Here is a 14,476-nt window from a genome sequence, read left to right on the forward strand (position 1 = left end):
TTCCCCCTCCAAATGGTCATAAATGAAATCAGCCTGGACATTAGGTCGTAGATGTCTGGCTCGTAGCGTAGCCCGTACCTCTTCAACCCAATCCTCTACTAAAATGCCTGATGTCCCCCTAAACAAAGGACATTGTCTCTCCCTAGGAACAAAAAGCAAATGTTCATGAGGCACATGGTCCCTTTTAACATAACATGAGGGACTGGCAGATGTTGACTGGGAAGAATGGGCCACTCAGTAGCTGCTCCTTTTCAGCCTGCAGTTGCTGCACCAAGTCTCTCAGTTCCTGGAGCTCACTAGCCATGGCCAAAAAACCAAAGTCACTACAGGAAGAGGTTAGTCATCAGGCATTTCTTTTGACACACTGGAGAGGATGGGCACAATCAGCGGATCCCACGGAGCACCAACTGCTGCTTTGTTTTCTATGTACACACTTTGAGCTATTTCTACAAATAAATTAAAAAACTCATGTCTCGTTAGTCTCATTGAGGTCCTGCCGACTACGCCAGAATGTAACCTGGTGGGCAAGGAATTTACTTGTATTATAAAATGTACGACTACGCCACCTTGATGTTGTTTGCATCAAGGAATAGAATGAATAACTGCTATAAATCGGGTTCCCCAAAACACAGATAAGCCAATGAGACCGAGACATTGAGTTTCCCCCAAACACATTGAATTTATTCAGATTAACCACACAAGGGTTAAAACACTACATGCACTGGATAAACAGTATTTATTAGCAATACAGTTGAAACTACCAATATATTGTATAATATTAAAATAGAGTTCCATACAACCCCAGAGATAAAGTTAAGCAGACAAGCAATGGCAATCACTGCCCACAATAAGTATAGCCAGAGTCAACGGGCCAGTGGGCGACAACACCTCTACAGGGGCAGCTAACTAAAGGGGTAGGTTAGATCACTATGCCCAGCCAACCACACAGCAATCACACATACACAGCACACAGAAAGAAGCGCCACCATGAAAAGAGGTGCACGCACTCACGCCAATATTGCAAACCTTTGGGTCTGTGGACTACAGTGAAACCTAGTGAACTCCCCTGTAGCAGTCAGCTGCACCACTCGGCTCTGTTGAACTCAGTCAACTCACAGGCAGGACTCCATATGTGTGGGGGAGAAACGAAATAAAACAGATAAACAAAAGGAAATAGCTCAATACTCAAAAGAAACTATAATGATAAAATCAACCTAAACAAAGCAGCAGTGGCTAGATCTTATTTGTCTGTTTGTGCTCACACACACTCTCATGAGTTTGGCACAGGGCACATGAATGGACATCAACCCTGGCAGTAAAATGAATAAAAACTAGAAAAAGTGCCCTTCTGGGCACAGGTCTCCACAAGGAGGATAAATGTTTAGGAGTGATATAAACATGTTTGTTTGTTTTTTGCAACAATTTTCTTCATTGTGTTGAGGAAATGCAGAGTCAGATCACTCTTAGCATCTCTAAGGATAGAATTCTGGATGAGCAGGACATGTGCAGCATTTTGTACTGTGGTAAATTATATACCATCCACAGTACAAAACGGGCCACTCCTGAAGACTTTGGATGGCAATCTTAGCCAATCAGTGTAGAATCTGAGAAATCAAACAGACTCGTCTTGATCACATGACTACAGAGATCATGTATACCGATTTGCATGAGATTTGGATGAAATCTGTGCGACTAATATAAACAATGTGTTTTGCAGAAATAGGCCTCATGGTGGCGCTATAACCGGCAGATGTGGAGGGATGCAGGGAAAATGTTTTTCCATGCCTCTAGGGAGTGCGCATACAAAGTTGTACACAGAACGATGCAGTTATAGGTAAAAACAGGAATTGCCCTGTTATAGCGCCACCATGAGGCTGGTTTGGAAAATAAATTGTGTCATGTCGTCCTCAGCCTAGTGGAAATGTGCGTGTATAATTTCATGGAAATTGCACACTGTGTTTGTGATATGTGCCATTTTGTTCGAAACGGACCAATCATGTGAGCTTTGGAAGCGAATCTTAGCCAATCAGGAAGGAAGATGGGAAATGGTGCAGATCCGTGTTGATCACATGACTATGGAGATAGTGTATACCGAATTGTGTGATGTATGGATAAAATGTGTACGAGTAATCTACAGAAATGTGTTTTGCCTAAATCGGCCTCATGGTGGCGCTATAACAGGCCGTTGAGGAATATTTGGGGCAGAGGTTCGTCGTTGGCATCCAGGGAGTGTGTGTGCAAAGTTTGGCATGGATCGGGCCAACGGTGCCGGAGATTAGCGGGTAACAGACGGATGGAAGGAAGGACGGACGCACACACACACACACACGGACGGAGTGCAAAACATACTCTCTCCCCATGCCTTCGGCCTGGTGGAGCCAATGAAGCGTAAATGGATTCATGGTTGGTACAGTATTGTAGGCTAATGATTTTGTTAAGCCATTTACCTGTGGTGTAAATAGATTTGAAAACTTTTTCACCAAAGGAGACAGGTTGTGATAGACTCATACTGTGATACACCATAGAGTCCCAGTCCCAGACAGTTTTGTTTTTGTGTGGATTATAAATGCTAGATGTTATGCTATGCTATGAGTTTTTGTATCGAGTTGTGCTTGAAATGTACTGTAAATCTCCAAACTGTTAATAAAGTATTCAATCAATCAATCAATATGATCTGAAATTGAATTATTTATTTAGGAAATTGAAGAAAAACAAGACAGCTGTTCTTTTATGAGTATGAAGACTCATAAAAGTATAGATATGTTTGTATAACATATACAAATATATACTGTACAATTGTACAGTACACATCAGACGTTGTTTATTTGCATTGGCTGGCACTTATCTGCAGATGTGTGTTGAATTGGACTATTAATAAATTGGACACATTGGACACTCTTTGACATGTTTCATTCAGAGTATCTACCTCAAAACACACAGGCATTGAACAGCGCTCATTGTATTGGCTGTACAGTACACACAAGGAAAATATTACATTAACATTTTATAGAAGCAGATGTAGAAGTGATTATTATAATTACAAAATGATTTTTTTATTCGATTGCTAGAGAAAAGTTCTCCTTTAGGCTTGTGTGTACATAATACACACCCTAATTAAGCAGCACAATGGTTCTCAATTAAGGTCATCCGGACAGCAGTTCCATTTGCAGTGGCAGCAGTGTGTTCCTGCTGGTCATCTTCTCCGTCGTCATGGGGACCCTCTTCAGTGTGTTCCTGCTGGTCATCTTCTCCGTCGTCATGGGGACCCTCTTCAGCAACTTCTGGCAGCTCGTCTCCATATCTCTTTCCAAAGTTGTACAACACTGCCATTGCAACAATGACTGTCAATGTTGTCTCTAGCTTTGTTCGAAGCCCATTCCGCAAGCAGGTGAAACCTCCGTTTCCAAACTCCAAACACTCTCCACAAGACCTCTTGCTTTAATGTGGCTGGTATTGTACCGTCTCTGCTGGTGTTTGAGGGTACAAAATGGGGGTCATCAGGTAGGCACGGCAAGCATACTGTATCCAAGGTCACCAACTAGGTGGCCTTAAAATGCCTGACTTTCAAGCAGAGCACAGTGGTGGCTGTTGTCAAAAATCCGGCTGTCATGTGTTGATCCTGGCCATCGAGCTACAATGTTGCTGATTTGGCCCTCCTCGTCACACACAACCTGAACATTAATAGAAAAGTGTCCCTTCCTGTTGCGAAACAGCTCTCCATTTGCTCCACCAGTGTTTTGAATGGGGATGCGAGTACAGTCAATTGCTCCTAGCACTCCTGGAAAACCAGATCTTCTGTAAAATTCAGCAGATGTTTCTCTTGTTGGAGCAAATCTTATGTACTGGTTTTTCAAAGACGCAATTGCTCGGGATAGGATACTCTTGCAACAATCCTACTCACTGTTGAGTCATGTACTCCACAAAGGTCCCCATCCACCAGCTGGAAGCATCCGGTTGCATAAAAGCGCAAGGTTATCAGTAGCTGGAGCAAGGGTGGTACAGCTGCATTCCTCTTAGGCCCAGGCCACACGTATGTGGATCTTTTGCTATCTTTTGGTCTTTTGGCTTTGATCTTCGCCTTTCAGCCACACGCAAACGGCATTTTCGGCCACTCAAACGGAGGTTTTTGGAAACGGATAAATAAGTGAAGATTTTCGAAAATATACGGATCAGTGGAGCTGTGTAGTCATGCGAAACGGAGCTTTTGAGAAACGATGATGTCACTGCTTATTAGCGCATATCATTTTTACTATAATTAGGTGAGAAATGCAGCTTGTGCCTGCATGGAAACTACACGGACGGATATCTCTGATTGTTTATATATCACTGTTAACTTTAAAACATATGTTGCATCAACTGCACTGTCTGCAGCGCGAGCAAAGGCTCTGCTCTGCTGCATCCTCCAATAATAAATATATCAGCCTACTAGTCCAGTGTTCTGCTGCATCCTCCAATAATAAATATATCAGCCTACTAGTCCAGTGTTCTGCTGCATCCTCCAATAATAAATATATCAGCCTACTAGTCCAGTGTTCTGCTGCATCCTCCAATAATAAATATATCAGCCTACTAGTCCAGTGTTCTGCTGCATCCTCCAATAATAAATATATCAGCCTACTAGTCCAGTGTTCTGCTGCATCCTCCAATAATAAATATATCAGCCTACTAGTCCAGTGTTCTGCTGCATCCTCCAATAATAAATATATCAGCCTACTAGTCCAGTGTTCTGCTGCATCCTCCAATAATAAATATATCAGCCTACTAGTCCAGTGTTCTGCTGCATCCTCCAATAATAAATATATCAGCCTACTAGTCCAGTGTTCTGCTGCATCCTCCAATAATACATATATCAGCCTACTAGTCCAGTGTTCTGCTGCATCCTCCAATAATAAATATATCAGCCTACTAGTCCAGTGTTCTGCTGCATCCTCCAATAATAAATATATCAGCCTACTAGTCCAGTGTTCTGCTGCATCCTCCAATAATAAATATATCAGCCTACTAGTCCAGTGTTCTGCTGCATCCTCCAATAATAAATATATCAGCCTACTAGTCCAGTGTGGACCGGTGATTTCATTTGTATTGGTGCCGAGTGCGAAGCTTGAACAATAGATGAATTGCGGTTCGCTACAGATAAACTGTGGATATTAACCTACCAATAAAGGACCGAGGCCAAATGCCATTGCGCAGTACACCATCAACAAGTCTGTGTGTGCATAGCCATGTGAAACTATATTCTCATGCTGTATTTTGCTCTCCATTTCATGGTCATGGTCATGGAGGAAGAGAGAGAGAGGGTGCAGAGAGAGAGAGAGAGAGAGAGAGAGAGAGAGGTGTGAATGCAATCTCAAATAGCGTGGTTGGTGTTGGTGAGAAGAAAGTATACAGTGAGTGGGTCGCCGTGTGCATATATGGCACATCTCTCTCCTGTTATAGGTAATAAAGGGCGCACCCTTGACTGGATTCCATTGTCACTGTGCCTGCATGCCGTCAATGTGCGCACGTGAAGTTTTATTAGCCTACATTATAACGTGACATGTATTATACACCTGGAAAATATAGCCACTCTACAAGCTCACAACTGTTGTGGACGCGACACTTCTATAGGTCTGACTCTGCTATTATTTTCTGTGCAGGACTTGCCAAGTCGCCAGAGCAATGGTGTCTAAAGTGTCTATCATTTTTAAATTATATGGAGAGAAAAGTCGAGAGTCGGGATTTGGAGATTTACGCACATAGAGACATGCTGACAGACAATGAAAGAAACATGTTCCATTTGCACTCACAATTTAGGTGGCTTTTAAAATGCGGTACTTATTTCTTCATTCAAAAATATAAATGTAAATATAAAATCAAATATAATATAGCCTACAATTGAAACCTGCTACTGCAGTGATTTTATCCTGTGTTCAATGCGTTTTTGCGTTTGCGTGTGGACTCGGATATCTCTGTCGTATGGACAGGGATTCTTTCTAAAACGGAGGACGAAAATATCAGTTTTGCAAAAGATCCAGAGTAGTGTGGCCTGGGCCTTAGTGGCATGTTCAATTGCAGGCCTGATTTTATCAATTATTGTCATTACAGAGTCTTAGACTGGGTTTAGACATTCCCTTATTTTTCTTGCTCTTTCGTTTTATCTTTCGTTTTCATGAAGCCATCTGGTATATGCTGCCATGTTGTTTACATTTAAACCACCTCTCCTGCTGGTTTAGAATGAATCCCTTATTGATACTTAAATCAAAGTTTAAAGTAGTGGTGCAACAGGATTGATATTAATCCAGGTTTACTGTGAAAATTAAAACCAAGATTAAAAAAACTAAACCAAGATTAAAAGGATGGTTTAAAACTAAACCGGATTAGTGAAAACTAGGTTTAAAGTTTGGTGCAACTGGATTAATAGATAAACCTTGATTTAAACCAGATTAAGGCTTAACCCAATCTGTGCCAGGAACGTTTAGTTGCGTTTTAAGCAGTAAAACCACCTGTGCAAAGACGTAATTTTACGTTATTTAAAAAATAAAAACATGTAAAACTAGAAAAAGTGCCCTTCTGGGCACAGGTCTCCACCAGGAGGATAGGACTGTGTGAGATGTTTAGGAGTAATATAAACATGTTTGCCTTTGATGGCAATTGGATGATTTGAGGCATTTTGTTCCAAAAATGTGTTTTGCAAAAATCAACCTGTTGGTGGCGCTATAACAGGCCAATGTGAAAAGGGTGGGATATATACCTCAGCCTAGTAAGAAAATGTGTGAAAGATTTCACGTAAATTGCATGCTGCGTTCATGATTTGAGGCTTTTGTTCAAAACGGGGCAATCTTGCAAACTGTGAAAGCCAATTATAGCCAATTAGGATGGAATATGAAATATCGGACAGATCCGACTTGAGCACACGACCATAGAGATACTGTGTAACGATTTGTGAGATCTTTGGACATGTGTTTTCCAAAAGTCGGCCTCCTGGTGGCGCTATAAAAGGCAGATGCGGAAAATGCAGGTCAAAGGTTTGTCCTTGGCCTCTAGGGAGTGTGCATGCAACGTTTCACGCAGATCGGTGCAGTTTTAGGTAAAAAATGTGAAAAGCTGCCTCATGGTGGCGCTATAACAGGCCGTTCTGGAAAATGTGGGGCAGAGGTTCATCGTTGGCATCCAGGGAGTGTGTGTGCAAAGTTTGGCATCGACCGGGTTAACGGTGCCGGAGATTAGCTGGTAACGGACGGACGGAAGGAAGGACGGACGGACGGACGGACACACACACACACACACACGGACGGAGTGCAAAACATACTCTCTCCCCATGCCTTCGGCCTGGTGGAGACAACAACAGCAGACCCAGGTCTCAAGACCCACGGCCAGGCCAGCATTCACCAAACTCCTGCTTGGAAGAAGACAGGGCATTTAAATAGTCACCTGGTGATTGTCAATGAGGAAGTGCCCCTATGGTGGCCTCTGAGGCTCAACTCCAACTGGCCACACATATATTAGACAGTAGACATAGAGCCCATTTTGTATTTAAACGGACGGTTGGCAACCCTACTGTCAATGGAGGGTGTTGCAACTAGTGTAGCCTCGACCTATGAATCTGTTACCAGTCGGCCAAAGAGCCAGGCGCGATAGGCAAGGAGCAACACAGCACCGTATAGCCTACAGTCGTCCCCCACTATACCTGGAAGCACGCCCAAGTGCACCAGCCAGGCGCTATAGGCTCGACTGACCTCCACAACCAGGCAAGTAACGTTCTGTCGACTATACCCGGAATTAGGTCTGTAACCTGTAACGCAGAGTGTCTGTAACGCTGCCACCAATGTAGCCTCAGCCGGGAGGCCAACCCGGGACCTACAAATCCTACGGCGCGGTCGTTACCAGCCGGCTAAAGAGCCTGCAGGCCCGATAGGCAAGCAGCAACGCAGCACCGTATAGCCAATACTATAGGATGCAGATAGCATCTCAGTTGCGTGCGGGCGGCATCAACCAGGGCTTAAATTATGCCGGACCAACCGGAGCTCGGCTCCTGGAACCTCCCTCCTGCGCTCCGGTAATGCACATACAATATACGACTATTTATTATTTTAGTTTCATTTTGAAGTCAATTATAGGCTTCTTCCTGGTCATAGTTATATTTCCAATTTCCAGTACAACTCCAAAATAAAACATGGGTTCCAGGGGCTCCGGCAACCTAATAATTTCCAAGTTAAGCACCTGGCGTCAACTCACCTCTCCCGTGTGCGCTGATGTGCTCGACCAGCTCCTGGTAGTCGATGTTGTCCTTGTTGACGAGCCTCTCGGTGACGGTGACGTTGATGCTGTTGAGCAGAGTGTAGACGCCCTCCACGGCGAAGAAACACACCCTGTCGTCGTTGGCGTCCACACTGTCGTCGGTGAACACCAGGAGCGCGTGGCGACGCCACCCGAAGTACTGCTGGATGGACACGGCCAGCTCGCCCAGCTTCTTATGAGTGGGCCCTGATGTCAGATCATTAGCATAGCAGTCTTTAGCGGTGTTGATTTCGTCGACTAAAACTAAGACGAAAAATGTTCGCCGACTACCTTTTTTCACTGAGGAAAACTAAATGGAAACTAAATGAAAACTAAGCCATCATGACTAAAACTAAGACTAAATATATTGACAATTTCGTCAACAAATAAAAACTAGACTAAAATGTTAGGAAGGGAATAGTGGACAAGAGATCCAGTATAAGTCATTTTGCACTTGTTTGCATGCTGAAAATAGCAGCTCTACAAGCCATAGCTTATTTCACCTGCATGCCCTTTTTCAAAACAAAGAAAAAACTGTCAGAGAAAAAACTGTAGAAAATAATGAAAATAGCAGAGCTTGCAGATCTGCCATTTTTCAGCTAGCTTTCTCTTCCAAATGTACAGATTTTCTTTTAATTATTTAACAAAAAAGTAGAAATAATAATAATAATAGTTCAAAACAAAAGGTAGGCCTACATAATCGCAACCCATAAAAATGACCCAAGAATGGACCCGGACCCGCTGTTTTGGGAAAGGCTAAGCATTCCAAGGTTGCGTTTGTTCAACTCACCTGTGTTGGTCACCGAAGCGTGGCGGTCAAAGCCAATTGCCCGCGCGCCCGCCGTCACCATGGGGACGTCCCAGTGGGTAGTGAAGCGAGCGACCGGCGACGAGGAGTAGTCGCAGCCCGGTCCCACGAACACCCAGGGGTCATGGGACATTTTGAGATCCACCGCCGCTAGCGGCGCCGCCAAGTCCGAACAGAACCCCTATAGGGAAGTGAAACTTCATTAATGCAAGTCCGAACAGAACCCCTATAGGGAAGTGAAACTTCATTAATGCAGGTTCATATAGACTCAGTCCGAACAGAACCCCTATAGGGAAGTACAACTTCATTAATGCAGGTTCATATAGACTCAGTCCGAACAGAACCCCTATAGGGAAGTACAACTTCATTAATGCAGGTTCATATAGACTCAGTCCGAACAGAACCCCTATAGGGAAGTAAAACTTCATTAATGCAGGTTCATATAGACTCTGTGTTTGTTGCTACACTTCGGCGCAATGAATCCGAAGGAAGAGAAAAGAGAAAATAAATAGAAAAGAAAGAGAAAAGGAGAAAACAGGACATGAAAAAGGGTAGGCAATAAAAGCTTCTGCTTCAGCCTCTACCTTTTCAGTGCCACTAAGTTAGTGGACTTACATGTGTATGTATATATGTTTGTATGTATATGTTCTCGAAATAAAGGACCGAAATAAAGTACAATATTACTAAGAATATCACAAATCAAATCAATTTTATTTGTATAGCACATTTAAAAACGACTCTCATCGTACCAAAGTGCTTCGCAGGTCAGAGAAAACAATACGATACACCAGTGTAAAATGAAGCAGTAATAAAAAAAAGCGAGCTAGACTAGGACAACAAGTCACACAGAAACTAAACACACACACGCACGCGCACACGCACACTCACTTACTCACAGGCGCACACAGATGCAAGAGAGTTATGGGCTTTGAAGACAAGCAAAAAAAGAATAATGTCATTATTCTACGCTTCACTGGGAGCCAGTGGAGAGAGACAAGGACCGGTGAGATGTGCTCTGTAGCCTGTCAGCCAGTATACCTGCTGCTGAATAATAGACTAAATAACCAGTATACTTGTTTTAAAATAATAGAACCATTATACCGTAACCCATTTTGACCTGAGATCAGATTCTCAAAATGTCTTCTACATCCTGACAGTTTTCTGAAAAAGCTATGTTCCCCCTCCCAGTAAGGGCGAGATCTATTTCAGCCCACCGCCCGGTCGGACTACCGACCGACCGGGCGGTCGGCTAAAATGGATCTCGCCCTTCCTCCTATGTCAGTCGTTCTTTGATTTTTCAAAAATAGCAGACCTACAAGCTCTACAAGCTTGTAGATCTGCTATTTTTCAATAGCTAAAGCATAACATAATGCTAACACCAAAAGGGGTTCCCGCCCAAAATGGGTTAAGACAGGAGAACAGTACCAGTGTAGCTGCTGGTTTTAGAACAATATAGAGCATCGCAGTCTCGCGGGCGGGACTTTTCCCATTCATTTTTCCCATAGACGTTTCAGAAAGTATTTATTTAAAGACCTGTAAGTCTCGGAATACTCGTAATCACCGTAATACTGGTTTTAAAACAATAGAGCAATCGGACCAGTATAGCAGCTGGTTTTAGAACAACAGAACAATAGGACCAGTATACCTGCTCGTTATAGAACAATAAAGGGCCAGTATAGCAGCTGGTTTTAGAACAACAGAACAATAGGACCAGTATACCTGCTCGTTATAGAACAATAAAGGGCCAGTATAGCAGCTGGTTTTAGAACAACAGAACAATAGGACCAGTATACCTGCTCGTTATAGAACAATAAAGGGCCAGTATAGCAGCTGGTTTTAGAACAACAGAACAATAGGACCAGTATACCTGCTCGTTATAGAACAATAAAGGGCCAGTATAGAAGCTGGTTTTAGAACAACAGAACAATAGGACCAGTATACCTGCTCGTTTTGGGAGTTTCCCACCTCCAGAACCAATCGGATCCCGGGCAGCAGGGCGGGGTCCGAGTTCACGCGCTCTACAGCGCGGTAGAGGGCGGGGCCAACGCGAGGCCACGCCCACGCATAGTCTGTGTTGTTGATGGGCAGAATGGCTGCCATGGTGACGTTGTAGAGGTCACGACCTTCCTGGTGCATGGGGGAGGAAGAGGAGGAGAGGAGGAAGAGCAGGAGGAAGGACAGATGTGGAAACATCTGGAGCTGGAGTTCCTGGAGGCCTGAAAAAACGGTCACAATGTTAGTCCAGCCCGCGCGACCCAAACTAGTGAAAATAGCCGATCTACAAGCTAACAACGCGACACTTCTCACCGCGTTGTGAGCTTGTAGATCGGCTATTGTCGGCTATTGTTTTCTAATTTATGGAATTTCTTAGATTTTTCTTTTATTTATTCATGATTTATTTTTGATTTTGATTTTGTTTTACCAATATTTGATGTTTGTTCTGAAACGAACAGATGCCAATTCCTACTGTCGATCAGATTATACTAAGACCCTCTGCGGGGGTCAGAAAATTGGAGTATTATGTGGGCTATAGAAAATTGGGAAAATGAACCAATATTGTTCTGAAACAAACATCAGAACAGAAAACAGACACTTTTTTTAAAAGCCAATTCTTACTGTTCATCATGATTATACTTTATTGTAAGATTCCCTGGCCTAATTTGCTCTCATCTTATTCTTTAATAATATATAGTAAATGAACAAACTGATTAATTGTTTCATTTGAATTTATGCACATACTGTATGTCTCCTTGGGGCAGAAACCTTGCATTGTAACATCCAGGGCTGTCTGTCAACAACCCTGGATCCTGCAGGAGTCTCCTGCATATCTCTCTCTCTCTCTCTCTCTCTCTCTCTCTCTCTCTCTCTCTCTCTCTCTCTCTCTCTCTCTCTCTCTCTCTCTCTCTCTCTCTCTCTCTCTCTCTCTCTCTCTCTCTCTCTCTCTCTCTCTCTCTCTCTCTCTCTCTCTCTCTCTCTCTCTCTCCCCCATCTCCGGCAGGACTCCTGCATTTTAATCTCTCCTGGATTTCCCCTGGATTTGGTATTCCAAAATTCACCAGAACACAGCCTAGCTCTGGTCCATAGCTCAAATGCAGATGCAACGGCATTAGAGCTATGGACCAGAGCTAAACACATAGCCAAGAACTATACTATATTCAAACATTTCTGGGGGATGAGGACCCCCAGACCAGACCCCCGCTTTGGCTGGTCTGGGCAGTGCATGCAATCATACAGAGAGAATCAGAGAAATGATTGCTAAAAAGTCTCCTGGATTCTCACTGTCCAATGTCTGCAGCCCTGCTCCAGCTACAGTCTATAATTGTGGCATGAGAAGTCTGCCATTTCAATTAGAACCATTTTTAAATCTTTATAGCCTATAATAATAATAATAACGGGAACATTCTTCAGCGACATATAGATGTTCTAATCATAGTTTGAATTAACATAGCCTGTGTGGTCCATCTCACATGCAGTGTTTACATGATGTAGACCTCTGCGCGTGCAGCATGTCCTAATTAACTTAAAGGACAACTTTAGTTTTTTTCAACAAGGTTCATGTTTTAGGTTTAGGTTCATGTTAATTTGCTGCTTTCTTTCATTTTAGGGATTTTAGCTGTTTTTGACAGGGGGTCGGGGGCATTCGAGCATGGGGCTAAATATGTATTTTTTTTGTATTATTATTATTTACTATAGTCCTACTAGTTACACTCCAAGAAATTACATCTGGCCACAAAAGATCACGGGATCTATACTGAATGTGTCAAACTGACATATTGAGCCTATAACACACAGTGTGGCTTCCCCCCAGTAGGCTACCCTCACAATTCAGATTAGATCCTGTGATCTTTTGTGGCAAGATGTAATTTCTTGGAGTGTAGTATCATTATGTAAAGAAATACATATTTAGCCCCATGCTCGAATGCCCCCCCCCCCCCCCCTGTAAAAAACAGCTAAAATCCCTAAAACGAAAGAAAGCAGAAAATGAACACTCATCTTTTACTTTCTCTAATTACTCACTTTTGAAAAAAACTAAAGTTAAAATAAGTTATTTTATAGGCCAGTGGTTCTCACTCAATAGTGGTCCGGGGACCACCAGTGGTCCTTGACAGGGTTCCAGGTGGTATGTACGGGTCCATTTGGTTTCATTTTACTCTCAAGAGTTAAATTATAGTTTAGCATCTGCATTACTTAATTTACAAGAAGTCTACACAATTAAAGAACGTACAAATGGTGCCGGTCCGCATGTGCCTCAAATAATGGACCTTGATATGAAACAGGTTGAAAACCATGGGCTATAAATCATACGTAGTTATAAAGCAGTTGAATAAAGTTTAATTTAATGTACTGAACTTAATGAAATGTAATGAAATGAAAGGTAATCTTACGTGTTGGTCCGTCGCTGCTTGTGTGTTAAATGGTTGTAGCCGTTCTGCTCCGTGTCACTCTGCTGGTTACCGTCACGCACACACACACACACACACACACACACACCTCCCACGTAGGGTCATCAATCTGGTGGACACAACCAAGATATGGCACAAGGGAAGTGCGTGTGTGTGTGACGTGTGTGTGTGTGTGTGTGTGTGTGTGTGTGTGCGTGTGTGTGTGTGTGCGCGTGCTAGGGGACTATTACATTACCATTATGAGAACAGTCATGAGAAGAGGAGATATTATGCCCCTAGAGCTCTCTCTCTCTGTGTGTGTGTGTGTGTGTGTGTGTGTGTGTGTGTGTGTGTGTGTTGTGAGATGCAGCCTGAGCCAGTGTCCTCATCTTAGAGAGAGAGAGAGAGAGAGAGAGAGAGAGAGAGAGAGAGAGAGAGAGAGAGAGAGAGAGAGAGAGAGAGAGAGAGAGGGTCTATTAATTACTGTCATTGGAACAGCAAGACACTAGCACGTTTTATCATGTTGTCATTATGTCAGCATGTGGTGTGTTAGCCAATAGCATGCTGTACCTAGGCTACAGTGTTCACAGTCAAAACCATATTCAGATATTTATAGTAAACACAACACAATCTGATTTAATGACAAGGTTAAGGTCAGGCTCAGCAGACCACTAGAATTATGCTTGGCTGAATCTCTGGACCTCTCCTTGTTTGGTTTGGACTTTGAGATATAGGCCTATATTTAAAAAAAATGCAGTAGTCATTATTACTGTTAATGGACAGACAGACAGATATTCTTTATTTTATAATCAAATTATGTATAGGGGAGGGGAACATATTTTAGCCAGCAATAATGTTCACTGTGAAACCAGACCAGTCCTGTACCACATGTGTCTCCACTTCCCCCTGCCGGTAACACAGGGAATCACATTAAAAAAAAAAACTAAGAATATATCATGTATTCATTGACTCCCCAGTCCAATAACCATTATTATTATTATATTTTAACCACAGTAAATCATTATGGGTG

The 14,476-nt window shown here is 42.9% G+C and overlaps 1 protein-coding gene across 1 annotated transcript in view; it reads right to left on the minus strand.

The window, feature by feature from the left end:
• The window catches only part of LOC306938714 (atrial natriuretic peptide receptor 1-like), a gene marked incomplete at both ends in the record, with an annotated part of 47,525 nt that extends 36,268 nt beyond the window's left edge, over positions 1-11,257 (minus strand). Inside the window, 4 exons of the mRNA XM_079522980.1 lie at positions 3,154-3,323; positions 8,215-8,463; positions 9,047-9,245; positions 11,006-11,257. Coding sequence (XP_079379106.1) covers positions 3,154-3,323; positions 8,215-8,463; positions 9,047-9,245; positions 11,006-11,257 — 870 coding nt within the window. The remainder of the gene's footprint in view (positions 1-3,153; positions 3,324-8,214; positions 8,464-9,046; positions 9,246-11,005) is intronic.
• Between the last annotated feature and the right edge of the window lie 3,219 nt (positions 11,258-14,476).

This window comes from Electrona antarctica (genome assembly GCF_951216825.1).
Source record: "Electrona antarctica genome assembly, chromosome: 15".
In the NCBI taxonomy this organism is placed as follows: Eukaryota; Metazoa; Chordata; class Actinopteri; order Myctophiformes; family Myctophidae; genus Electrona; species Electrona antarctica.